Source organism: Phaethon lepturus, unplaced genomic scaffold, assembly GCF_000687285.1.
Source record: "Phaethon lepturus isolate BGI_N335 unplaced genomic scaffold, ASM68728v1 scaffold8017, whole genome shotgun sequence".
In the NCBI taxonomy this organism is placed as follows: Eukaryota; Metazoa; Chordata; class Aves; order Phaethontiformes; family Phaethontidae; genus Phaethon; species Phaethon lepturus.
Window position 1 is genome coordinate 34,388 of NW_010553971.1, and position 24,679 is coordinate 59,066.

The 24,679-nt window shown below is 35.8% G+C and overlaps 1 protein-coding gene across 1 annotated transcript in view; it reads right to left on the minus strand.

The window, feature by feature from the left end:
• PIK3CB (phosphatidylinositol-4,5-bisphosphate 3-kinase, catalytic subunit beta) overlaps positions 1-24,443 on the minus strand; it is a 45,634-nt gene extending 21,191 nt beyond the window's left edge. Inside the window, exons 1-11 of the mRNA XM_010291676.1 lie at positions 24,258-24,443; positions 21,178-21,403; positions 19,542-19,765; positions 16,966-17,148; positions 16,534-16,704; positions 15,595-15,672; positions 11,548-11,799; positions 10,892-10,988; positions 9,851-9,981; positions 6,484-6,537; positions 4,767-4,955 (exon numbers count right to left, since the gene is read on the minus strand). Coding sequence (XP_010289978.1) covers positions 4,767-4,955; positions 6,484-6,537; positions 9,851-9,981; positions 10,892-10,988; positions 11,548-11,799; positions 15,595-15,672; positions 16,534-16,704; positions 16,966-17,148; positions 19,542-19,765; positions 21,178-21,403; positions 24,258-24,410 — 1,758 coding nt within the window. The 5' untranslated portion in view covers positions 24,411-24,443. The remainder of the gene's footprint in view (positions 1-4,766; positions 4,956-6,483; positions 6,538-9,850; positions 9,982-10,891; positions 10,989-11,547; positions 11,800-15,594; positions 15,673-16,533; positions 16,705-16,965; positions 17,149-19,541; positions 19,766-21,177; positions 21,404-24,257) is intronic.
• Positions 24,444-24,679: the final 236 nt, after the last annotated feature.

Here is a 24,679-nt window from a genome sequence, read left to right on the forward strand (position 1 = left end):
GAGGGGGGGGAGAAATAATTCTGGGGAAATGGGGCTCACTTCTGGTTAAGTTTCTTAACCTTTAAAATGATCCAGATTAATTTTTTTGGCACCAGGTCTCATTTACACTTAGTCTGAAAAATCTGTTTCTTCACACAATGAATGCACAGTAAACAAGAATTAGGTAACCCCAGATATATATGTTTTAGAAGCGAAGTTTCAACAGAATTTAAATAATGTTTTGTAAAAGTCCTCATAAATATATAAACTTTTTAGCAATGGTAAAAGTTTTCCATTAAAAAAAATATTAAAGAAGTTTTTTGTTGAGTGAGATCTTTACCAAAAATATTTATCCACCTCAACTGATAGAGCCTTTGCCCACATGCACTGTGAACAGTAACAAGCTTAAATTGCAAAAAGTATGATTCAGGTTACATGTTTAAAAAAAAAAAAAACAATGCGCCAAAAAATCAGAACAAAACAACCAAAAAAAATCCACAAACCACCAACAACCAACTGAAGAAAATTATGTGGTGTTTAAACACCTAGAAGACCACATTCTGAACTGGCTCATCTGTGCAGTTTCGTGAAATTCAGAAGGCAAGAAGTGGGCGCAGATCAATCACAGCGCAAAGCCAGTGGCCATGCTACAATTCCAGAAGTGGAGGAAAGAGTAAATTAAACTATTTTCATGGGCAAATCCTGGTACGAACACATGCAAGATTCATCATGATATAGAGTGAAATTAAAGATGCTTTTAAATATAGATGTCATAATCACACAGAAATACACACGCAAAAATCTACTCTACCCATAGCCCACTAAGGGTCAACACCACCAGTCCTTACGTCAAGGACTACAGCCATCAACACTTACATATCATGAACACTGGCACTGAAATTCTGAAAGAAATACTAATACTGAGCAGATACTTAATACATAAAACAGATGTTGAAAATGCCAGCAGCAGCTATGCTTGTCAGACACACAGTAAGAAACTTCAAAACAAATGTATCAGAACTTCTAGACAACCTACTTTAAATCAGGTGCAGAACCAACAAAAATATAGAAACATTTCATTAATAATGAATGATCAAATTGAATGGAGAACCTGAAATACAGTCTGAAAAGACTGAGTCAAAGTGGCCTTACATGCCTCATATATCAGGCAACGACTTTTGAAAGTCGTGGTCTAGAGCATGTACATTAACTGTGAAGTTTATTTGAAGATACAGACCACCTCACTTTGACTGATAAAATTATTTCAGAGGTTATTAACATGAGAAAATGTTAAGTGATATGAACTTAAAGGAAGCAAGATCTTGGTGACCTATGAAACAGCCAAGAAAATTCCCCAAATACCTACTGCTCTGTCCACATTCTGCCTTGGAACTTTTATTAAGAGAGAAGTGCAGTCCAACTAGCTCCACATCCCAGGTGCATTGCACACTTCTCAAAAGTGCAGGTGAAAGGGTATCGGAAATACTTGTTGCATTTGGACAAAAGAAACTTGCACCCTGAAATGCCCTCATCTGCTTTGGCAACAGAGAGCTAACTCGGAAGAACTTTCACATACGCCTCATTTGTAAAGAAATTTTACACTTCAAAATACGCGTTTCAAGTTCTTAAACGTTCTCTGCAATAACAAACATTAAAATGCTGCACACATGAAATACTGCATACTTCTCTCTCACAGTTTGCAACTCCTGAAAAACTATGAGAAAACGAGGAACTTCAGTTCTCAACAACCACCTAAAGGTTTAGGGAAAACTCTAATATGGCCTTGGTGTATCAGTATTTTTTCTATAAAGAAATAACCACAATTTCTTTCCTAACAAGTTTACTAAAAGAGACGATACAATTAAGCACAGGCCAGTATTTTTATTCCAGTTATTTCAAATATTTAAAAAAGCACCTGTCCTTCTCTAATTCTCATTAATGCTAGTGTCATTTCACTGAAAGTGAGTGGCCTTTTTTTTTTTAATGGTTAAATTCTGCTTTGAAAATAAATATTGCGTGCGAATTCTGTTAAGAAGTTCTGCCACCGTACTACTCTGCTGAGCGAGGAGGTTATGGCAACAGTAAGCACAAACACCTTCAGAATTCCTTCAGTGCAACTATTCTACTAAAATATTGAAATACAATGAGAGCTTGGATGAAATCTGTATAGTAAATAACACAAGAAAGCTGATTTAATCCATTATACATAACTTTATGGGCCACTGAACTAATAGATTAAAGATGGTCAACAATCAAATATACGACTCCATTTCTAAGAAAACCCCTTACTTCTTTCAAGCTGCATAACAGAAACAGGAATACAGTTATTTAGTTCATTTTTCTTATAAACAGCTGGTGTTTGGGTGTTTTGGGGTTTTTTGTTTGGTTTTGGTCTTTTTGTTTCATGTGTGTTTGGTTTTTTTAAAACTTTTTGCCTTCAAGTGTCAAGACTTTTACTGAAATATTTTCAGCTAACAATAGATATTAAAAAAAACCCCACCTTTGAGTACCATGGCATGCATGCTGTAGCAGCACAAATACTGCAACGCACAGCTAGTAGTATATATATTTCATTTCATTTTAATGAGAGATAAATAATGAGTCCTGCCAATTTTGGAATTCACAAAATTCATGGGCTGAATTGCATCACCTGAAAAGGTAAGTCATCGGGAATACCTACATGTCTCTGTATTACAGAAATATTTGGCATGTTTAAGGGTAAGATCTCATTTTTCAGATAAGACTATTCTTGCTGCCAAAACCAATATTAAAATATTAACCACACTATTGTCTATACATAAGCAAACATAAATACTACACTCCTTTCAGAAAGTACACCGTAACAAGCAGGATGACTACATCTTTTCAGCCATCTGTTTAAATAAAATGCTTTATACATATTTTTTAATATTCCCGAATTCAAAGGACTTTGAGTTGTCAGCTGATATCCAGACTCCAAATAACTTTTCAAAACTGCTACCAAAGGCCATATTTCAGAGCCCCTAAGAAGCAGTCAGAATGCCTTTTTCTTCATAAATTTTAATGAGTAAACAAACACCTACTTCTATCTCTACAGTTTGTATTTCCAGGTAATTTTTAATAATGATCAATAAATTCAGAAGCATGTAATGGAATTACTAAGGAACAAAGGATTCTGGCATGTGAAAGAACGCAAGTGAGCAAGGAATAAGTGGGTGCTATATTTTCTTAATGTAGTGTTCGTGGCACAGACGATGAGTTAGGATGAAATTCCATTTATTTTTATAAGTTCACAGAACATATACATCCAGCTGGTAGGAAGGATGTAATAGAAAATAAACTCTATGCTGAAGACAAACTACGATTCTGACTGACTGGATAATTACACAAAACACACGATGAATAGATGGAAGTTGAGTTTTCACAGTTTCCTTTTCTTCCAAGAACACCTAGCTTGTAACAGGCGAAGGTCAGAATACCAAGCTAGAATAGAAATTTATACTGTCAATCATAACCCCTCACAGCAAATTCTTTTTAGCTCAAAGTTTTAAAAAAATAATTTAAAAAAATAGTTTAAAATTAAAAAAATTAGACCTGTGGAAACACAGCAGTATTATCTCACTGTAACAGTCTGCAATAAGTTGAGCATCACTTAAATGTGCAATTCTGTCAGGATAAGCAGACAAGCAAAACAACATCTGAGTTCAACCCCTTAGAGTGAGTACAGTGCTTGTTAACACTGGCCAGACTTTTATAGTTTTGCCCAACCTGCTCTGTACACAATCGGACTAAAAAGTTTCAATACAAATCCAGGGATCTGTTATTTTACTACTTTTAACTCAGTCTATCAAGCTGGAATGGTCTCACTATAAACTGATACAATTTTTCCTATATCAAGGTTCCACCTATTCCCAAAAAGCATCACAAGAGTTGGATTCTGTTTGGGTAAATACAGAAAAAGGCCCTTGCACATCTATACAGCAAACAAATGATACCATTTTACTGAAAATGTCATCTTGTATCACAGCACCAGTCTTCCAAGTCCTTAATTACTTACAGTTAGAGAGACTTTATCTAATCTCTTTAAAGAGACCCTTTTTGGTCAAACAGTCAACATGATGAGAATGAAGTTTTTTGTACCAGTAGTGGGTATCACATCTCTCTGAAAAATCATCTGCCTGCCTCAATGAGGTTTAATTACCCAGTCTGAGATGCAGATTTTTCTATTCTTTGAGCAGTTTAACCACTTCTTTTAAGAAGCTTTATTTCAGATCTTGACTAACAAACTTAAACTACTACCATTATTTTTTTTTTAAATAACCTTATAAAAGAAGTTCTTACTGTGAGAGTGGTCAAACACTGGAACATGTTGCCCAAAAGAGATTGTGGAGTCTCCATCCGTGGAGATACTCAAAACTCAGCTGGACACAGTCCTGCTCTAGCTGACTGTGCTTGAGCACAGGGGTTGGACTAGAAGGGACCTCAAGAGGTCCCCTCCAACCTAAACGATTCTGTGATTCTGTAGAATTCCTCGCATTTAAGATCAAAGTTGAGCACAAGATTTTAAAATTAACCTGCATAACTAGTTGATGTGACTTTCTCATCATTCAGAGGACCTCTGAAATGTATTTTGGGTTTTATTTTTTTAAGACAATAAATTCTTGCTTACGTGTCCAGGCACAAAAGGTATACAATGAACTTTGGTTTATACAACAGTATAATTTCAAAATGTCTACACTCAGGAAAGCAAGCCTATTTACTCATGATTTGACTCCAGCAATTTTCCCCACCATCGTCTTTTCCCTTACCTGAGCGACATCTTCAAGTTTGTTCCATTTTAAAGAGAGCAGCAGTTTTGGCAATGATTGTGGAAAATTTTCACGACAGTCATATCGCAAAGTCCAAATAAGATCCATTTCATTTTCACAGAGCTGAGATAAAGGATCTCTTTCCATTATTTCTTTTAGCACAACATAAAACTTCTTACCACCTCGACCCTAGAAAATGAGAAATGTATAATGTTTTTGATATATTCAGTAGGATTCTTATATTTTAGCTCAAATACTAGAAATACTACACCAGGAAGAACATCAGATAAAACTCATGAAACAGGGGAATGACTACTATGCCTTTCTTTCAGATTTCACGTTTCTTAAGCTGTAAGAACTGTAACTAACAGATTCAAAATTCAGTATACAGAAGTTTCTGAAAAAGTACTAAACTTTAGAGTTGATGACACTAGATGGCAATATTTCTATTTTCCAACTCTGACATGGAGAACTTTCATTTAGGATGCATATACTTTCTCCTTTTGTTTTTCAAGTGAGCAAATTTAATAGGTAAGTATACTTTTTAAATATATAGTTTTTTTAAATAGTTTAAAAATATTTATAGAAATACTTTTCCAACAATAACCAACGGGAAGTACATTTGCTAAGCATACAAAGAGATATTTTTTGTCCTCTAATCCAGACTTGTCTTTTCCAGACATTTGGTTCCATTTTATATCTCTGAGACATTAACATTAGTACTGATTTAAGTTTAGCTCCTTCTAGAAATGATAAAAGCCCGAGCCTTGTGTTGTGGTGAAATGTTTTAAGTAAATTTTTTCATGTGAAAATACTACCCAAGTATAAATTCTTTAGGATTGAATAGACTTTTAAAAGCCAGCTGAATTGCAATGCTTCTTTAGTAAAACTAAGCACATACTCTTTTTCTGTATCAAAATAAGTAAACAGTCTTGGCAATAAGGCGATTCTTGTATCTGAAAATGTTAATCTTTCAAATTAAGAGTCACAATACTGTCAAGCTGGCATGCTGCAGTTTAAGATTTCCAATTATTTGTTTTCACTTTTCCTGAGCACTTTAGGCATTTGGTATTGTAACTGACTCATTTTTCAATGAAGTGCTTTGTTCTTATATAAAATGCAGTTGTTACTACTGTTGATCCAACTGTGCTTTCACTATCTTAAAATTACAATCTTCTGTATTTTTGTATATAATACAAAGAAAATACCTTCAGATTTTGGTAATCTTTTCAAAATTTGTCCTCAATTTAGAACTATCCAGTTCCTCAAGAAGAGCATATAATCATTGTATTTCAGAAACATCTTCTTATAGATCAATGAACGTTTTTGAGAAAGCTTGTTTGGAAACATCTGACAATCAAGCAAATCACACTTGATAAAACTGAGCAATTTTCCAGTAATACTTTATGCAGCCTCGGAATGTTTTCCAGATCCAGATCTAATATAAATTTTAGCTGTGTTCCAAATCCATACAGTATTTAAAGCAATTGTGCTTTTTGACAAAAAAACAGCCAAGTCGTCCAAAATATATTGGAGAAAGTGTTGAACTGCCTTAAAATTCAGGTATAAATCCAACATGAATTACATAAGAAAACAGAGCCAGTAGAACTGCCGTTATTGGAGCAGTTGACTTATTTCTATATTGATGTAGAAGATAAGAAAAAAAAAAACAAACCCCAGAAAATTGATTTTAAAATAGTCTTCAGCAGATGCTTACCGCCATTGCAGCATTGTCGCTGCTTCTTGCAATCTCAGCTGCCTTTTCAAGTATCTGCAAAAAGATGTTTTTAAAATACATTAGCTTTAAAAACAAATCTGACTGCTTTGAAAGAATAAATATTACAGAAATTAAGGAGATAAGGAAATTTTTCTTTTAGATACCACTGTATATACAAAACAGTAGTGGTGGTGTTATAACATGGATTTCTATGCTATGTCCCTTTTCAAATCTGCAGGACTATGGAGATCAGGAATAGCAGTGCTTGTGATTACCTCCATTTTCTTCTTCTTCACCACTCCTGGGCTGTTTGCATTTCCTCCTTGTTTTTCAGTACAGCAAAGCAGTTCCTCACAACTCTAAATTATCCTTTGCTTTCTCATCTCTGCTTCTGCCGTTTTTGAGGGCACTGCTTCCATAAGTCATACCTGTTACCCACAGATCCACACTTCTAGCCCTCTATTTCAGTATTAATCCACAAACTTAGTCCTTTCACCACCCTCTCAGATTGCCCATATGATGTCAATTAGCGTTTCCCGTTACTTCTCTAAATCTAGGATCTTCCCTTGTGTAATGTCATGAACAACAAGCTTCCAACAAGAACTCATTTAATGATAAAGTGAATATTCCACTAACAAGCTCTCAGCATCAGTTAACAATACAGCAACCCTGGGGAACAAGGATTGCTACTTTTATTAACAGCAAAGCAACACTTCCCCAGAAAATCAGCTCCGAGTTACTCTTGTTCCTTTTGTCTTTTTTGGCCTTTTGAACTTTCTATTTGGTTTTTGAAGTTTATGTAACAAATCACGATAGGTAGTTAAGTATGGATGTAAGTACAGTTCTTCAAACTGTATTCTGCACACTACTGCAACCAACAGAGATGTGTTAGAATGGTGACCGCCTAAGCTAATCAGACCAGCTGAGCTGGGCAGGTAGGTATATCTACAGTTGTCAGATGCTGCTGCTTTGAGGAACGATTCATAAAATGAAGTACCAATAGAGAAAGAAGTCTAGGAAATTGCACCATCTCCTTCCCCTCAGAAGTCTGTCTGTCCCATCACCCAGGAATGTAACACCACCCCAGACAGATTCAGGAAGACTCGTATGGTCTCTGCTCAGGCAATATGGTAAACAACAAAAGTCTACAATAATCAGAGCCTAAATACCCAGCAGCTAAAATCCTTAAAAAGGTTTACTAAATTGTTTTATTTCTTTCTCTGTATGAAATGCTTATTAATATGATGTATTACATCTGCTACTTGGCGACAAAGCTTGTTTACATAACTGTGCGTGAAAACATGCATAAACAAAACCACGGTGTCCTAATTCTATGCTTGATGCTTGCCTCCTTGTGCTTTTACTCTGCAAATAAACTTGGAAAGTTTCTGCAAGTCCAGCTTTGTTCAACTGAACTACAAGCCCCTCAGTGTGTCAGCAGCACCCATCATTAATCAGCCCAATATATGGCTCCTTGATACAGCAAAAAAAAACCAACAGTTTTCTTATCAACTGCCAAGGCACTTTTGCTCACTCAGCCCCAAACAGCTGTTCACTGCAAGTTGATTGATGCTGTGATCGGAAAGATTCATCTATTTTTGCACATTATGTTTCTTAAAATAAAGAGCTGGCATCCAATTCTCCATTTTCTTGGCAGAAACATGCAACACCACTGGGAAAATTAGAAGCAGCCATGCACCAAGCAAGTCTCATCCAGACCATTTTGAAAAATGGATTGTCAGCTGATAGAATTCAGGCAGCTACAATGTTACTCCTGATTCAACAGATCTTTCAGAAAGAGACTCCTTCAGAGACTGGGTATCTTACTCTCTTTTCCGAGGGAGAAATTTCAGAACGCACACAGAAATGGAATGAATTATCAAAGAGTTTAGAGCTCAGATTTTCCCAGTGATACTGCAAAACAGATTCTTAATTCTAGGGAATTGCAAGTAGCAAAAGTTACTGGGAAAAAATCAGAACTGCTAAAAAAAAGAAGCAGCACACACTTTGTAGCATTTCCTCCAACTTGAATGCTTTCAGTGAATGTTTCCTCACTTTATAAAGATGCTCTGGGATTTTCCTCTATCTGATACACAGGATTTCTCAGGTACAGTTCAAGAAGGGGACAAAGCCACAGAATAAAAAAGCCAGCAGCAATGAAAGTTATCAGGGGTGGTGAAGACCCTCAGACACTACCTTAATGTCAACACATCAGGTAACTTACTCAGTAAAATCTTTTGTCTGTATTCACCCCACCAGTTTAACATACTGAAAACTTGGTATCGCAGGTACGAATAAAAGGGAACAGTAGAGCTAGAACAAATACACAATTACTTAAGAAACATACTTTTACATTATGTGTCAGTAATATGCACATAAAAGCAGCGCTTTTTTCTTTTGAAATTAAATACACATAGAGCAATGAGGAAAAAACTTAAAGCACTACAAATAAACTAATAACAAAACTGACTAAAATATGTCCAGTATGAAGAGTAAACTGGTTAACCACAATTAAGGCGGCAACTAATCAGTACTGTTTTAGCTTTTAAGGCATTTCTAATGCTGTTTTAATACAAGAACGAGTACTGCACTGACAAGGAGGGGAAAAAAAAAAATCCCCAAACAAGATCAAAACAAAAAACCCCATCTTGTTATTTGATTTCTTTTTGATGAACGTGAAAACCAACATCCCTCTTCAATCAAGCTGATAAAGCTTGGTGGTTTCTATCTTTTGGTCATGTCCCCCAAGGCACAAACCCCTCAAAAAAGAAGAAAAAAAAAAAAGGCAATTTTCTCTAAGTGATTATTAACTTCCCAAAACCAAAATTCAGAATAATATATGTATGAGTTAAACCTTGTTATTTCAATGCATCATTAGCTGTCTGGATTTAGTTCAAGAGCAGACCTTAGGAAATCCCTTTTCATACAGTATTAAGACTCTATTCATCCTTAAAAGGATTTCAGCTCATTGAGGAAAGGAGCGTCCCAAAGAGTGAGGAACATACATTTGTACGAAGTAACAGACCTTTACAGAGATCACAGGCAAGCACAGTTTGAAGGTTTCCAGAACAGCAGGTTAAGTTTAGCTTTTTGTTAAGATCGTTGATACTGGAAATTGATTATGCTTCTGACTCTCAAGAGACTATGTACAGAGGATTTTTAAAAGTATACATCTTCAAAATACTATCTGAAGACCCTGAAAGTCAGAGCACTGGCACTCTCACACAGTGCAAGTGCAAAAAAACTGCAGTACGTTAACTAAAAGGCAGGAAGTGTGGAATTCACTGGAAAAGGCAGTGCTGAAAGGAAAGAAGAAATGGCTGTTTGCACATAAGCATTCATGACTGCTCTTTATGTCATACCTTACCTTATCAAAGGGAGGGTAATTAATAGGCTGTTTTGAATATTCTTGAAATCTAATGTGCAAAGCTGTTGCATTTTCAGTGTAAGGGTTAGTCTGGACGGTTCCCATTGGATTCAACATTTCTTCAAGTTCATCTGAAACATTAGACAGAACAATTAATATTATAGGTCAGGCATGCATTAAAATTAAAAAATCTGAAAGGCAAAGATACAGTAAGAAATTGCTTACTGTATACAGTGGACAGAAGCATGTTTTGCTGCACAGCACTTTTACTACAATGCACTGCATTCCCAGCATAAGCTACCCATACCTTCTACATTCACAGACATTGGATTATCACCCAATGAGAAACTGATTTCCTCTTTCCAAAATAAACATAACAGACAAGAGAAGCTGAGATATCCCTATACTGAACCAAATCCCAGCAAGATCTGCAGCTTCTGTAAACCAGTATACACACTGCCTCTGTATCAAATAGTATGAAAAAAGAAGAGAGTTTTAAGCCAGATTTCTTTCAGCACTACAGCCCAGTTCACACAGGGTTTCTCAGGATGGAATGAAGAGTGACATGGAGATTTCAGACACTCTTACTAATCAATCTGAATGTCAGGGAAGGAAGACTTAAAAAAAAAAAATTCTAATTCACATTTTTTGCTGATGTAAATATTGTCACAGACAATATAGCTTATCTATTTAGTTTAGGATGCATAGCACAGGGAACCAAATGAAACCTAAACTGCATCTTAAAAACAGGTAACAGTAGATATAAACATGCCTCTGTATTTTTATGCGATTTTCCTTCCGTAACAGATAACACTTTTAGAACACTATTTCCAAGACCCTTACCCTTCCTCCCTCCTGACACACAATATTTGCAGGAAAGAGATCAAGACATTATATTTACTCCAGATAAAAAAATACAAGTAGGAAAGAGGTTAGGACAGGAGAACTGGATATGCATCCAATAAATATTCTATTATTTGATACTACATGTATTTAGTCTTATAAGTATTTAAAGTCCAAATGTTAAAAGTTAAAGTTTACCAGGAAACGATGACCAGCTGTGCAGTACCAGTTCTCCATTCTTCAACTGTCCTTTATAATCAAATACCATGGTATTTACCCAGGCTACAGGATAATGCTGTTAAAGGAAAGAATAATTACATGGAAACTAAAATGCCTGTGAACATTACTATGTGTCAAGCACTATAATATAAGTAAAATTCAGAGGGCTGGGGTTTTTTAAATGGTGGTATCTTTCAGAAAAGCAGCTGAACACACGTGTAGTTTTCAGTATGTACTCCAGTACCACTGAGAACAGTTAAGACTTAATTTTAAAGGTGTCACTCTGCCAGTGTAAAAACAGACATTTCCTTAATGTGAGCCTTTCCCTGAAGGTGAGCCTAGATGACGATTTTTTCATCTTTTTCCCAAACACAACTCATCCAGAGTTCAGAATAAAACTGACCTTTAAAAATACAATTCTTTAAACAGACAAACTGGCTTACAATCAAAATGTTCATGCCTTTTTCAGCATCTGAGAAGTACGAAATGTGTTTTCATACCAAAGATGTGCTCTTTTTAATTTTTTTTTCCCTTTTGCATTCTTGAATACTAAAGTGAGGACAATGAAAGATTTCTGAATACTCATTTCAATATAATTCAGAGGTACACTCAAGAAAAACAAATTAAATAATTACCACTTTTCCTGCTTTCCTAATGGTTTGGTATTTGGAAGGATTCATTGCCTTAGTTGACTTTTTAGTTTTCATCTTATCCATCACAGCATAGACTGCAAAGCAGAGCCTTGCCATTCTTGGTAGATCACAGACATTTATTTCAAATTCTAGCACTTCATTCCAAACGTGATCGCTTCTCCCAGATATTTCTGTGCTTACAATAGTTTTACAAAGGAGCTCTGTACCATGGAAAAGACCAGCCCTAACATGAACCTGCAATAAAGAAATGACGAATTTAAAGCTTGCCACAGAACCTACAGAATTCTGCATAGAATATTATACAAAATATACATATATGCATTTCATCAATGTTTCTATCTTAAAAGAAATACTAATTTAGATGTTCTAAAATTATTCAAACAATCCTTGAGAACAAATTCTTTTTACTTTGCTATTCATGCTCCTGGCCAAATCAAAATATATTTGTTTAAATAATGTTGGCTACCTTTTTTTTTTTCCCCCCAGTACTGAATTACTCATATTACCACATATGACTAATAACAATAACTCCTCATTTGCAGTAACAAATACAATATATGGATATACAAATGCTTCTAACTTAATATACCTAACATGGAAAGAAATCATAGGAAACAAACAACTGCACAGAATGGAAAAGGTAAGACTAATCTTCTGAATACAAATTCAAATCTCCAGTTACAACCAATTTGTCCTTCTAACTGAGAAAATTTGCATTTTTTTTCAGCTTAAGAAAAAAAATTCATCTTTTACTTCAAGGGTATATAAAAATGCAGAGGGAACACACTGCTGTCCTTGACATCAGAAATCACTTGTGATAATAACAATGTACATAATTACCAGGAATTCTGTTTTATCTTTAGCACCCAGAAACCAACAAAACCAGCTAGCTTGGATGATAAAAAATAAGAAACGGGAAAGGAGCAGGGCAAGAAGAGAAAGAAGCTGCAGTTACCGGCACTGAAATTAAACATGTTACAGGTCAATGCTAAGATGTGGCTCATTTCTGCATTTCTGTTAATAACATGTATGCAGAAAACTGCATGTTTCCAAGCATCCATACTCTTGGACGGTTTCAGTAAGAACTACAAGGAGGTCTTTATTTTTGTTGCCTGAGCAAACAACAGAGAGAAGTATGCCAACTTCTTTCAGGTGACATTAGTAGCACCGACAGATGGGCTCCAAGTAACACCCATTCTGATCATTCTGGACTTCTCAAACAATTGCTACCACTGATCAAGAGACTGCTGTCAAGTATAGGCACTGGTATTAGGTATAAGGTCTTGGAGAACACACTGTTATGGGTTACACTCCTTCTTGATACAGGTGTCATAGGAACATCCATTATTAAACTGACATAGATACAATCCCAATTTCACTTCCAATCACTGAAATCAATCACTGAAAGAAAAAGTTCAGTTTAGAAAACTATATTCACTTGAGTCCCAGCGATATTCATAAAAACGGCTGTTACCTGTTTTTGGCATGCAAGCTTCACCACTGTGAACCACTAAGAACAGGAACATGGACATCCATGAAACAGACCACGTGAAAGTAATCTTACTTCAGGAGATCTAAATGTATACAGACTACACATGTGTGTACATACCTGTATGTAACAATGTATGCATATACACACATATACAACCAAAATTCTTGTTGATTACATATGCAGGGATGTTTATTTAATTTCTCTGTAATTAAAGATTGCAACCTTACATTCTTCAAAAAGGAAATACTGTGGCTGATGTCAGAGAACTGAATAAAATTGGTTGAAACAACTCAAGCCTTCTTGAAACAATTCAACAGATGGTGCTTTATTAATTCATTTGGGGAGTCATTCTACGTTCAACTGAATTTATAATAGAGTCCCTTTGCTGATTTAAAGATATCTTATGGAAACATGATTATGCCTAGTGTATTATCTGCATGTGCTTTAACACCAGCAACAGTAAAGATTCTAAAATCTGCCTATTTGTTTTTTTTTTTTAAACCAGGGGTTTAAATTCACATTTGCATATTTGAATATTGTTCTCTGACTTGCTATCATCTGATATTATAATTTTATATGCCACCACACTGCCCTGACTTTTATTTTACTTTATTAATATAAAAAGTGTAAGTGATCAAGTAAAATTTGATAGTAACAAAGCATTGTATTGTTGGAATACACTGCTATTTTGCTTGCCTTTTGGCTAGTTCTAATTCCACGATTTCCAATCCTACTAATGTAAGGGATTGGATCCTAATTTTTTAATTTTCATTCTGACACTCCCCTCTTACTAACGGAACAGTATGTACTGATGGTGCAGCCAAAGAACAAGACAAAAAGAAAAGCAATTTCAAATGTCATGTATTTGGAAAACTGGGTGTTAGACAGCTGCATGAAGTCACTTGTGCTCTAGGTGAAAATACTCAATCCAGCTCACAGTAGTGGAGTGCTATCCATTTGACAAATGTTTTGTTTCCCACCACAAACACTGCATTTATGAACATTGGTGGTGGTTTCAGCAGAAATGCATGAATATTGGCTTGATCCAAAGCACAATGAAACTAAAAGAACAATGGCAGTGAATTAAACAGCCTTAGAATCAGGAGTAGGAAACAAATACGTTCTCAATAGCGACAATTCTATAATGGCGTAGACTGACAATGCAGGGAAACTGCACAAGCTTGCAAGGTTACTACATGCATTGTTTTCTTGGGTAACTAGAGGTACTAGAGGTACCCTCTTGGGTACCTCCCTCCCCAAGAGGGAACTAGAGGTTCTTGGGTAAATAGAGGTAACAGGACTGTAAGGTTTTCAAGACTAAAAAATATCCAAAATACTATTTAGTATTTAGATAGTGTCTACAGGCACCAATTCCAAAGAACGGTCAATTTTTCCTGTCTCTCCTCAAGCTTACCATCAATGAATTTTCTTTTTCCTCTGAAAGCATACTGAAATTAACCAAAACTCACTTTTTGTAAGTATAGGGAAAAATAAAACAAAAAAAAACCCAAACTTGACTGCTATGTTGCTTCTGGACTCCACCTTCTCTTTCCCCTTCCCTTTTTTTTTTTTTTAAACTTTAAGAGTCTACAGAACATAGAGTTCAGAAGATATTACAACTAGCTAAATAACAGTTTAGACAGAGAAAAGGGAAACGTCTAGTTTTGCAGACATCCATTTTCACAGTCACAGTGTCTCAGGTAGTAAATTGTAACTATGGCTCATTTAGCTATGTAATAAAATGTAGTACTGCTAATATACAAGGAGGTTGTAACAATAGTTTTGGGAACAAAAAAAATGCACCGAGTACCCCAAATAAAGCATCAGAAAGGCAAACTTCAATGGCTAATTGAATTTCTTCCTAATCTACATGACTGGCTATATAATTTATTGATTGCCAAAAAAAATAAAGAAAATGAATATTGCTCTACCCCACAGGCAAGTGGCTTGTAAGGTCTAAAGTAGTTGTGCAATAAATTCCCATGTGTTAACAACTTGTGGTCTGTAGAACAGTCAGTAGCCCAGTCATGTACATTTTTACAGGAAGTGATGCTACAGCGCTTTTTTTCTGTGTGTGTTCAGCACGTTTAGAAAATAAAAGACAGACTGTATAAAAGCATGCAGTCCATGCTTAGACATACATAGAATATATTCTGGAATACAAAAATACCTTATGTTCTATTGAAAAATGTTTACTATTTAATCTACTTCTGTTTGTCAGATGTGTATGACAGTTTAGCTTGAATAGGCTTATTTTACACCAATACCATACTCTACAGATACCATCTTAAAAAAATCAAGTACCATATGAACATTTGTGTCATACTGTCCATGATTACTGATAATGTTCTAATGCACATATCCAACCTCAGGCAATAAAGCAAGATTTTAACCAATACTACCAATATAACTGTGAGTAACTAAAAATGCTTAAGCTTTTGCTGAATTGAAATCTGTATGATTTTGAGTTCACTAAACATTGAAAATCATTAAAATTATGAACAGAACATCTTCTGATACTAGGCATAATTACTTACTTTGGCATTTTCTTCTGTATTTAGTTTATTACCCTTTAACAGAATAATCTTGAAAGGGTTGGAAATATCCCATACACTCTGAGAAGGGAAACAAAGATAAAAGTTCATTCCTAATCAATGTAACATATCGAGACCTATTTTATAAGCTAAGCATTTTAGGCAAAAGGTATAAATACAAACTAAAAAAGATGCATTTTTAAAAACACAAATGTGAAATCGTAAAAAATAAATTGGTCATCATAACTCCAAGAGCATACAATGCCCTAAAGGGGAAAAAGGTTAGAAAAAACACGCAGCTAGGGAGTAAGGTGGGCATGAGAAAATACACTGAATACTACTTGCTGACAATTCAGAATAACTCTTGAAATTTATTGTTCATTCTGAATACGAAAGCATGTAATAGAGCAAAGTCTGTCCACATTTCTTAGAATGACAGTATATAAAATTGTAACTGTCTGTAAGGCCACAAGTTTAGCAATAAAGGAAGCATCATGGCAAAAGTTGGAGTGGCAACACCATGCAAGGTATCTGGGCTAATATAAGAGATCACAGACCACTATTGCCCAAGCTAGTGGCGCCTACACATTGTGTTGCAGCTGGAGAATCCAGGGTCTCTGCAGTAACTTCTCCAGTTGCTGGTAACGGATTATTACCTGCTCTTCTGGGTTGTGATTAAAAGTAGAATCGATAGCGATGGAAAGGAGACAGTCAGGGGAGAAAGAGGATGGATGAGGTGAGGGAAGGTAAGAAGTTTCCAAAAAAGCCTCAAGGTCTGCTATTTCTGATGTAAACCTTCTCACAAGCAACAGGAGGCTCTGAGTAGGCCCAGGCGACCTGCACTGGAAAGTAGTAGTAGTAGCACAAATCCCAGGCATTGTGATTTATATTTCACAAGTCGCTGTTCCTTTCGGGTGTTAGATATTCTCCATATCAACTTACAGTTGTTGTTCTTGTTTTTTTTGGTGGCAGAGGAAGAGGAAGGTTGGATGATTTTCGGTTTATGGCAGCTTCTATAGCAATCATCTCCTGCTCGCACATTTTCTTTATGGTGCAACACTCAACTAGAGTCAGCTGAGGAAGAGTTCTGTTCATCACACAGTTGCGTATATACTAAAAGCCCATGGAAAACAGTTGTTATCAGCCAGCAGGCTATTGCTACAGCAACTTTCAAATCAAAGCAGCAACTAATATATGACAAAGACAGAAAGGAAATAGTGCTCATGCAACTACAATTGGAGAGGGCTGCAGATATGCAGAAGGAGTGTATTACTGTTCAGCATAGCTGACCATCCAACGGCACAGGAAGTGAGGACAAATTTTGGACAAGGCACCAGAGAACTGTTATAGTAAGTTCCAAAGAGCTTTACGTACCTGAAACTGAATTAATGGGTGATCACCAAAAACATATTCTAGCCTTCCACTAACTTGCAGCACATAGTCAGCAGGATCAACTTCCTCATCTTCTTTTCCATGGATAGTCAAACGTTTTCGGATTGCCAGCTCATTCAGCTTGATGGGATTCATGTTAGGAGACACCTGAAAACTAAATACATCCTAACAAAACACAAACAGGAATAGCGAATGTCAAACTTTTATGGACAAGGCTTAAATTGTAGCAGACACAATGAAAATAGGTAGAAATACTTAACTGTTAAAAACAGTCTATTTTAATACTTGCAGTTAATGTCTACATCTTCAGTGCAATCAGAGCAACAGTGATCCTAAAAGCTGCAAAACGGCCAATTCCCAAACTCATACAGTATCAGAAGTACTTCTAAGAACACAGAAATTTATCTAATTGGATTCAGCAGTGATTTAAAGACTGCTATATCAGGCTGTTGATCTAGAAGCTTGTATTTTAGAATGTAAATGAGGGAGACGATATACGTATTTCCAAAGTATCTCTAATCTTGATGCATTCTAAAAAGGTAAAGGTAATTTACTTTCTTCTTAAATTAAAAAAAAAAAGTTTAAATTCATTTAAAGTTCCTAATGTAAGAGGTCTTATGTGACATCTTTCATCTCCCTTAATCTACCACATTATGTTCTGCACACACTTCTTTGCAAAGGTTGATTCAGTGAGTTGTTTTTTTGTTTTGATTTTTTTTAATTTACACAGACTCCTGAAGATGTAAGCATTTTAAAAGCAGTTATTTACAAATGTGAAGCGTTGCCTAGCTTACATTCTTTTGACTTGTGCTTTATATATATTAAAAAAAAAAGTTTACTGGTAAGAAGCCAGTAACTCGGTAAACAGGCAAAATTAATTATGTATTTTCTCAGTTTCTGCACGGTTCACAACAGCTTCCCCCTTTCGGACTGTGAAGGCTTTCTTCTCCTATCCTAACTGGTAGTGGGTAGACAGGTAATGACACTTTTTCTTCCCAGGAAGCTGGTGCTCTGTGACGACTGCCTTACATGTGAAGACCTACAATTTGTAAGTATGTCACAGAAATGGGGATCAGTCTCTTTCTCTTGCTCCAGAGACAATTAGGTAGCTTTTACAGCTCACCCACACATTCTAGACAAGAAGCATTTTAATATTCCTCTCTCTCAATCTTGCAGTGTTCCCACTGAAAGAACACAACGGTCCCCATACTTTCCTATTATAATTCTCCTGAGACGATTCTAGTACTCAGTGCAAATAGTAAAGCCTGAAACAGAGTTTACTGCTCTAAAAAGCAGCTCGGATTTGAACTGTTAATAGCTCCGAAGGTCAGAACTGGCAGCAGAAGTATTTGAAACATTTGAAATGTCAGCAGCCTAAGCTATTGCAGTGGCAGGCAAATACATTCTGCACCAGCATGAACTTTTGCACTGCTTTTGTACTGTTATCATATGCATATATATACACAATATTTTAATCAAAAGCTGACAAACACACAGATATTCTCACTCCTGGACAACTACAAGTTCTCTACTAAGCCAAAGAGGACTGGAAAAGGGTTTTGTCATAAAAACACCTATGCATCCAACATCAACTAGCGTTACTGGTAACCAAATTTAGTATTCATTTCTGCATTTAGTGTTTCCAGAGTCAGGTATGATTTTACCATTTTAGATTTTTTTATTTTTTAAGTTAAAAATTGCAGTATCAGAAACAATATTGTTTTCTAAATAAAATCAACTGAATCATTAGAAAATCAGTATCTAGCACCTTGGTCAAAATAGACACCAAATATAGCCTGATGTATTTGCACACCTGTAGGATTTCCAAGGTTTCCAATGCTGATCCCTCAACTTTTATCCAAAAGAATACAGCGCAAAAATCTATCATGGGAATGCTGGACCCAAGTAGAATCATAGCAACTTCAACATCAAAAAACAGAAGCTGAAACATTTTAGGTGGAAACTGAAGGGGTTTTTAATTTTAAAACTAAGCTATAGACTTTTTAGCTAAAGCGAAAAGGTAACTCCAAGTCTCAGCTAGTATTTTATTTGATCATATGCATGTCTAGTGTAGGAAATACTAATTCCTCTTTTTTAAAAAATGTTTTGCTCAACCTAATTAGCAGATCAAACCCAAAGATGTTCAACAATGAACCACGCAAAAAGAGAAGTGTGTTGAACATGGTGCCTTCTGATTCACCAGCATCGCCTAAGCACAAAATTGAATGCTAGTGAAGCAACACAGTAACGGTTGGCCAAAAAGGTCCTGACAACTTTGAATTATGTTTTACATTTAAATGAACATCAAATAATATAAAATATATGTTGTACATTTTGACTTTAGAAATAGAGCTGTAATTTGACTTTAGAACCTCAGTTCACAACTGTACGTTTGCATTCTCACTTTCTGTCAAGAGTAAAGGATCCTGATGAAAGAAGTGGCATTTTAAAGCAAACAACATGTCAGTATTCTATTTCATTTACATCCTTGATCAATCTTGCTAATTCAGATCCAGATCAAGAACGGTACATGAAATGTGATGAAGAACCCTTCCTACCTGGCAGTTATCAAAATGTACAGCCACTACAAGATTTCCACTATAGAGCTTATCTTGGAAGCTCTCTGGGATAACAGGTTCCTGTTCTGGTGGGTAAGTGTGCTTTAACCAGTCCATCCAGGAGAGACCCACAAGCGACTGAATCTTTTCCTCACTGATTCTTCGCATTTTAGCTCGGAAGTCATTCACTTCGGGATCTTGTAAGGCATCAAACTCGTGGAGACCTGGAAGAATTCAAGCAAGCAAAAGGATACATACCTGCATAAATACTGCCCTCTTTTACCATCCTGCTCAAACCTTTATTACCTTTAAGTTAAGGTTACGTAACTGTTTTTCTTCAGCCAAAATGGGTGCTCAAAAGTGAGTTGGGTTCTATGCTGTTCTGTACATCAGCGAACTTTCTGAATTTACTTGCACAATTCCCATGCAACCTGGCATGAGAGTTCACTTTAAGCAACAAGAACCAATGCCTCTCTTCATTACTATCAAATGGAAAAGCTAAACCACGACACCATCCCACCCTGAGTTCAAAATAGTTTGGAAAGTTTCAACCAATCCAAGACCAATAAAATTCCTTTTACAAAATACATAAAGAGAGAATACACAGTGGAGAGTCCACACAGCTGTGGTCCTTTGGTACTTCAGGAAGTATAGGGCCTGCAAGTGTTTCTTTTTTTCTTTTCTCCTGAACTTTGAAGGGCATTGTCCAAATTACACAAGGCACTGAACGCATTTTGAGAGCAAAACACTAAGTTTAGCAGGTTAGACAGGAGTACATTTTTTCCACTGCTAAGGTAGAGAATAGGGGCTGCATAAGGAAGGATCTCACACAGCTATGATAAGAAAAACATTCAATCAAAGAATGTGAATCTCTCAGAAACTGTCAGAATATGTCTGAATGCTTAAACTGTCTAACTGTTTCCATTGTCAGTTTTAACAAATAGGCAGACAGTGTACTGCTGAAATCTAAACAAAACCTGCAGTCTTTATAAAAGAGCTAACAATGGTTCATTGTTTTAAAATAAGAGGTATGACCTCAACTGACCCTGTCAATCTTGATTGTATAACCAAGCAGAGTAGATTTAAAAGCTGAAAATTCTGAAATAACATCAAGAAGAAGTTACCGTGAAACCTTTAAAAATAGCTTTTCATTGTTTGCTGAAAATCAGTGCCACAATTGAGAGCAAAAACAAGAATCGTATTGTTAACCAACTCAGAAACCATGTATAACAAAACCATAATAATTTCTAGTTCCTCCTGTGTATCCAGTTTGCTGTTAGGCTATTTATGGTAAGACTTCTGAGGGATTATGCTTTCCTTCACTTAGTAATAATATTATAGATTTTTCCCTCATCTAGTAAGATGAAATTTGCTCAATTGACGTAGCAACACAACACAGTGCCAAAATACAATACAGAAGGTAGCTTTCAACAACCTTCAAATGTTTCATCTTGAGTATTTAAATTCTTTTAAACTATATAAGTATTAGTTTGAGGAAGGGAAATTCTGTCAGGGAATTTTTTTTTTTTTTTTTTTTTTTTTTTTTTTTTAATTTTCCTACTGTTACCTGCCCAATTACGGCCCTCATACAAAACAAAGTTTATCCTCATTTTTCACAAAATTTAAATGTAATTACCTTTGCCTATAAGGACACCTATTTTGGAATCCAACTTTTCTCCTGGATCACAATTCCTTGTCACTAGTTTAAGGACAGGAAGAAAGGGTCTAACATCACAAAGTCTCCGTGTTTCATCCTCTAATTCTTCATGTACAGCAGTCTGATTCACACATGAGAACATGTAAGAGTCAATCTCCAGGAGGAGGTGAAAGAGTGGATAGGCATGCGCCTGCTTCCATAAGAGCTGTAAAGAAAATAAATAAATAAATAAACAAAACAAGAAAGCATGGACATATCTTATGGCACTAAAGAGAACATTAATTTCCATTTATGTTCCCAAAAGAACGTAAGAGTAACATGTTCGCTAACTTGCTTCATTTTTATCCCTACATACCATTACATATTTAGTTTCTCTTGTTTGTCGTCTCTATCTTGAGGTTATTTTTCAGCAGCAACTTGTTTGCATAAATATCCTGGTGTAAGAAACACAGAGGGACGAGTACTATGAGTTGATGAGAGAAGGGCAGAATTAACCCTCAATTCTGATGCTCATCCTGGGATTGACCCAATATAGTCCCACTTGCAGTAAAGTTGCAAGCCTGTGGCTGTCACTGCAGTAACAAAGCACTTGCTGATTTTGGAGGCAGATGTTCTCGACACTGACCAGCAAACTATCACTCTCCTCCATCCACTCCTATAGCTTCCTATCAAAATCCTTCTCCCTCAAAACTTTCTTTTTTGAGTAATTATTGTAATACATAGACAGTAGGTTCCCACTATGGAACTAATTCCTGAATAAAAAATTCCCTGTTATCTAGAGAAGCTTAAAGTAAATTTATTTGTAAATTGCGGGCAGGCCACTAAGACATGCAAGTCACCCACAGAACACTAAAGAATGCTTTACTCAAAGTGAACACTTAAGAAGCAGATTATACCTTAAGTAACACCAATATATCAAATACATAAAATATTTCGAATCCTTAGCAGAAATCAAAATTGGAAGTAAAAAGAGCTCTCACGACCTAAATACTATTCAAATCTTCATGTGTGAGAACATTGTTGTCCTAATTTCAACAGTTTACATTTATGGATTTATTTCTGAAACTTATTTTGAAATGGGAACTGCAGGATCAATAATGCAATGGCAAAAGCCTCTTCTCAAACAATCGAAGCTGAACTGGACTTCTTTTGCCGAACTGAATGCACCCGCATATATTTCATAATTTGTACAATAAATTCTGCCTTCCAGAAATGTATTCCAGTATATTTTGCCTAGCTGAGTGAGAGCTGAATCCAGCCACTACTTTTAGTGTAGAGCAAAAATTCCAATTTCAACTATTATTGCCTCTGTGTTCTTCTCCAATAGCTAATTATATTGATTAAAAATCTGCACCTTTTTCTCACACACACACCCCCCCACACACCTCCTGAGCTGTCTAACTTCAATTTCCAGCTACTGGTACTTATTATATCGCTTAATGATTGTAAAATTTTAAAAGCCATGAAGTCCCTGAAACTGACTTCCACTCCATGCAGCCATTTGCCACCACCCAAAGCACTGGCCTGACAGAATTATAAAGTCTACAGAAATGAGCAAATCTTCAGCCTTCAAATAATTGGCTATTTTAATTATTTTCTCTTATTTTAATCTCAACAGTTTCACATACAAGTTAAACTCCTCATTTGCTAATTTGCTCTCAAGTCCTCTATTTATACATCCAAGGGTCCACAAATTAGGGCTTGCCACAGCAATGTGGTGGAGCAAAGCTACTAAACCAGTACACCAGTAGTCTTCATGATTGTTTTGTTTTCAAACAGAGATTTCCATGAAATACCTCTCTAGTTATGATCAACATTCCTTTTCTTTGAAAAGCAGATAAATATCAACAGTATCTCTTTATAGCACCTTAAGTTTCACTGTGTCACAACCATCAAGGAAACTAGACAGCTCAAGTCCCTTATTGTGGTCACTTACACACTTTTTTTTTTAAATTCTTCATCAGTTGAAATCACTATCAACTTCCATTATCTTACCCACCAACTAATCTGTAGCTGCCCACGTTACCCTCTTACAAAAACAACAGTGACATTTTTCCAGTCAGAACTATTTCAAGTATGTGAGTATAGCACGAGACTTATTTTGTGGATCACTTCAATTTCTAGTGGCACTCCCATTTCTTGTAAAATACTACGTGGTCCACTGCATTAAAAAAATACTTCAGTGTCTAGAAAATTTCAAATTAGTAGTACAATAGATTATATGAAGCTACTACTGACACAAAGAAAATAATTTCTATAAACAAGTAAATACTGTCAAACTGAATAGGAATGAAAAACAATGTACTCGCTTACCAGGCAATGCAATGGAATGAGAAACCATGCTTCTTTATTTTCTTCTAGAAGTTTATTATGCTTAGGGAGCAGATTACTTGGTATTGTAATTCACCCACTACCTAATTCCACAGTAACTTGTCTAAATGCCTTCACATGGCCACTATCTGATGAAAGGTCAGTAGATAATTCTTTAGTATCTGTAATTTCCTTACATGCTCCCCTTCCTTCCATTTGAGTGTTCCCTCACTTTTTAAGTGATCCCCTAACCACGCACTTGTACCCAACCTTTAAGAAGTGGCATACATAGTTTTTAAAGCATTCGTCTTTGGTGTCAATCAAAAGAAGCAGGAGCAAGATCTGTGACTTCTATATTAAAAATCAAATTAGACACAGCGTCTGCTGTTTGCACACCGGTCAGAGAAATGTTAAATCAACATACAATGTATTACATCAATGTGTTAAAAAAAGCTTTAGATGAAGCAATACTTTGTTAATATAGAGCTATTAGAATAGTCTCTGCTGAAGTGTAACCATCAGCCAGAAGTAATTTCTCCAAACCTTGCCATCTGCCCAAACACACTCCAAACCTCCAGACACATACACATCTTTATTAATCAATCTGCTATGCATGCGCCTTCAATACATTATTTTTTATGCCTACTCAAATTCATTATTTGATTTGCCAAAAGGCACATAAAAAATCAGAAACAGCACCCATTCCAAATACAAGTTAACTTTTAAGTTAATTGACCATTTGGTATTACCTGTTTAATATGAGATATGGTGGCATCTCGAGGGACATCCAGGTTGATGTAGATTCCAGTAGGCAACAGGAAGTCCACAGATACTGAGCCATCAGCACCAATCTGCGAATCCACTGCCCAGATGTCAAGGCTGTCTGTCACAGCAGGAGGCATTATGGAATCTCAATAATATCATAACCACATGGCCTTAGGGGAGGGAAAAAAAATTCAGTATACTTAACCTTCTATAATTAGATACACATTTTAAAGCCTTTAGAAAGTTTACATAAGCCTGCTTGTACAGCTCAGCTTGCAAGTCTGGGGTCTCAAATGCCAGTATTGCAAATACGTAAGCATAGATTATTCATTAATTCCATTCAATATAATGAAAGCACTTGCCTGGTAAAGCACTATTGTTGAGATGTTTATACCATTAAGACAAA